General features: G+C 56.5%; 1 protein-coding gene across 1 annotated transcript; it reads left to right on the forward strand.

The window, feature by feature from the left end:
• The first annotated feature begins 1,346 nt into the window (after positions 1-1,346).
• LOC103808850 (nicotinamide N-methyltransferase-like) lies at positions 1,347-2,699 on the forward strand. Its single transcript, XM_009081656.1, has 3 exons — positions 1,347-1,506; positions 1,946-2,153; positions 2,264-2,699. The coding sequence occupies exons 1-3, from the start codon at positions 1,347-1,349 to the stop codon at positions 2,697-2,699; spliced, it is 804 nt and encodes a 267-aa protein (XP_009079904.1).
• The last annotated feature ends 459 nt before the right edge of the window (positions 2,700-3,158 follow it).

The raw sequence follows: 3,158 nt of genomic DNA on the forward strand, positions 1-3,158 counted from the left end.
TGGCAGATTTTGTGTGTTATCCTGGAAAGCAAAGCAATGTGCTCCTCGGTATAAACATCAAGACGCTGTTTCCATCCATCAGAGCAGCACTTAGGTGGAGATGACAATGGAGCTCACACAGGCCTAATCACACACTTTGACTGAAACAAGAGTATGGGGGAAATGGAAATCAGACTCCTAGAGCTGAGCTTTCACAGGGCTGAGAAGCCAGAGCAGCAGAGCTGTCCAGGGGGCTGCCACTGGCCTGGGGGATGGCTCTTTGGGGGGCTTCCAGTACCTGAAGGGAGCCGACAAGAAAGATGGAGAGAGACTACTAACAAGGCCCTGGAGTGACGGGGCAAGGGAGAATGGCTTCAACTGCCTGAAAGCAAGTTTAGATTAGAGATTAGGAAGAAATTCCTCCCTGTGAGGTGCTGAGGCACTGGCACAGGTTGCCCAGAGAAGCTGTGGCTGCTCCATCCCTGGAAGTGTTCCAGGCCAGGTTGGATGGGGCTTGGAGCAACGTGGAAGGTGTCCCTTAGAATCCAAACTATTCCATGGTTCTATGGCTCCCAGGAGGCAGTGCCGGGCTGATGGCAAGGACAAAGCTTGCCAGCCAGAGAAGCTGCACTGCTACTGCTCAGAAATACGCTGAGGCCTCTGACAGTTTGTACTTTTGTCCCCAAATCATGTCATTTAATGAGCAAAAAACAGACTCCAAGGACTGAAACATAAGCACTGCACTTGCAAATGCCCCTGGGTCAGCTTCCCCGGCTGCCAGGGCTTGCACGGGGCTGTAGAGACCGTTTTAGCCACATGTCTCAGAGCCGTGGTAGCAGGGAGCACTGTTTGTTGGCTTTGCTGTCAGAAGAAAACCTCTTTACTGTGTTCATCTCTCAAGCTGACACGCTTTTCACACCTCACATCCCCAGCAGCAGGTCTGCCTGTGAAGGGTTGTGAGGCAAGCCCACCTCGGGGTCCACATCCCTTTGAGGACGATGAGCGGCTCCTCCACCGTCACTCCTAACGACAGGGCTTTAAAACAGCCAAGGGCGATTATACGGGTTCGGAGTAACGAGCCTGAAGCTGTTTGATCATTTCGGCTCCCGCCGGGCGAGTGCGCAGAGCACGAGCTGTGCGGGACCTGCCTCGCGTGGGGCTTTGCTGCCCCTTCGTGGCAGGGACGGCGAAGGAGTTTAGGGAAAAAGTAAAGCTCAGCAGAAGAATGGAGAGCAAGAGAAATTCTGCAGGTAAACAGGAGCGTGTCCAAGCGGAACCCGGAGCAAAGGACACCAGAGGGAGATGACAACAGGGACTATGCCCACGTGGCACAAGAGGAAAGAGGAGCAGAGTTGGCTCTTGGCAAGATGGAAGCGCCAGCGATCTTCACGGAGGCAGAGGTGTACGAGCAGAGTTTCGACTCTCAGGCATATCTGAATGAATATTACAGCATGAGTGACAAACAGAAAGGTGCAAACGCGTTTCTGATGCAGAACCTGAGGAGCCTGTATAAAATGTTCTCCTTAGGTGAGTACTCCCGAGGCGTCGGAGGCGTTGGACGGTGCCGTATGGTGGGCTGCCCCAGCAGTGAGCTGTGTGAGATACTCAGACACACCTGCTTGGTTAAAAACATCCCTCCGTGCATATAGGAACTGCGGCTGGAGCTGTGTCACAGTTCCTGGGAACACCAGCAAACCCAGCCAGGGCTGGGGAGTGTGGGGCAGTGCCTCTGCCCCAGGAGCAGGGCCGGGGGCTCTGGACCCGCTGCAGGGGTTGCCCCTGGGCTGGGCTGTGGGCAGAGAGCCCTTGGGGATGGAGGTGTGCCATGGGTCTGTAACGCTTGGGGTCGCATTTCTGGGTTGGGGGAGCACAGCCCGAGGGGCTCTGGGCAGTTTCTGCCCTGGGGTGTCTCTGCCCTGGGGCAGGCTCCGTGGTCACAGGATGTTTTGCCCCCACTCTGCACTAGACGGGGTGAGAGGTGACACCCTGATAGATGTTGGCTGTGGCCCCACCATCTACCAGCTTCTGTCTGCTTGCGAGCGCTTCCAGGAGATCACTGCCTTGGACTACACCGAGAGGAACCGTCAGGAGCTGGAGAAGTGGCTGAAGAACGAAGCAGGAGCCTTTGACTGGGGGCCAGTGGTGAAATATGTCTGTGAGCTGGAAGGGGACAGGTGAGACTGGTGTCCTACCGCCCGCCACCGACCACGGTGGCCACGCAGCCGCAGATGCTAAACAACCCCAGAATGAGCCTTCATGTACCTGTTTGTGCACTTCTTGCTAGGGAGAAATGGGCTGAGAAACAGGAGACAGTGAGGAAGAAGGTGAAGCGGGTTCTGAAGTGCGACGTGACCAAAGCCAACCCCACGGGCCCCGTGTCCCTGCCGCCCGCCGACTGCGTCGTCTCCACCCTGTGCTTGGAGGCTGCCTGCAAGGACCTGCCCACCTTCCGCAGCGCCCTGAGGAACGTCGGGACCCTGGTGAGGCCGGGGGGGCACCTGGTGCTGCTCACCGTCCTCGGGGAGACCTACTACACCTTCAACAAGCAGGTTTTCTCGTGCCTGCGCCTGGAGAGGCACGAGGTGGAGGAGGCCGTGGGGGCTGCTGGCTTCGAGGTGCAGTTCAGCGAGGCCGAGCCGTACGTGCTGGGCGATGGCCGCACGGACAGCCGGGCCATGCTGAGCCTGGTGGCGCGCAGGAGAGCCTCCCTCTCCGCGTAGCACTGCGGGAACACGGCGGGTCTGCGCTCAGAACGGCCTGCTGGCGTCACCCAGGGGCTCCCAGCCCTTTGTCTGGCACCAAATAAACCCCTGGGTGCTCTAACCCTGTCTGTGCTCCTGGGTTTGTGTGGCATCTGCAGCACCTGTGCTCCAGCACTGGGATTCTGAGTTCATGCCCAGGGCATGAACTTACTGCCCTGGGCAACTGCACCAGGAAGCGTGGAAAGGTTTAGTTATATAAATATAGATAAAAGAACAAACTCCCAAACAACTTCCTAAAACAATCAAAACACAAAGAGCCTCTTCTAAACTGAAATTAGCAAGTGAAATTGGCTGAAATCTCAGCAATACTCGCCAGTGAAAACAGACAGATAAGGAATGGGGTTTGCCCCCAAAGCAAAGGACTTTCTCCCACTTTGCTCCTTTGAGGAGCAAAAAGGGCACAAGAGAGTGTCACAA

The sequence above is a fragment of the Acanthisitta chloris genome, unplaced genomic scaffold (assembly GCF_000695815.1).
Source record: "Acanthisitta chloris isolate BGI_N310 unplaced genomic scaffold, ASM69581v1 scaffold19989, whole genome shotgun sequence".
NCBI classification, from domain to species: domain Eukaryota; kingdom Metazoa; phylum Chordata; class Aves; order Passeriformes; family Acanthisittidae; genus Acanthisitta; species Acanthisitta chloris.

Bases quoted from the DNA above. Each gene is read 5' to 3' on its own strand.
- LOC103808850 (XM_009081656.1), top strand. From the start codon at position 1,347: ATGGAAGCGCCAGCGATCTTCACGGAGGCAGAGGTGTACGAGCAGAGT. The intron at 1,507-1,945 runs GTGAGTACTCCC...ACTCTGCACTAG, and splicing joins GTATAAAATGTTCTCCTTAG to ACGGGGTGAGAGGTGACACC. The intron at 2,154-2,263 runs GTGAGACTGGTG...ACTTCTTGCTAG, and splicing joins TGTGAGCTGGAAGGGGACAG to GGAGAAATGGGCTGAGAAAC.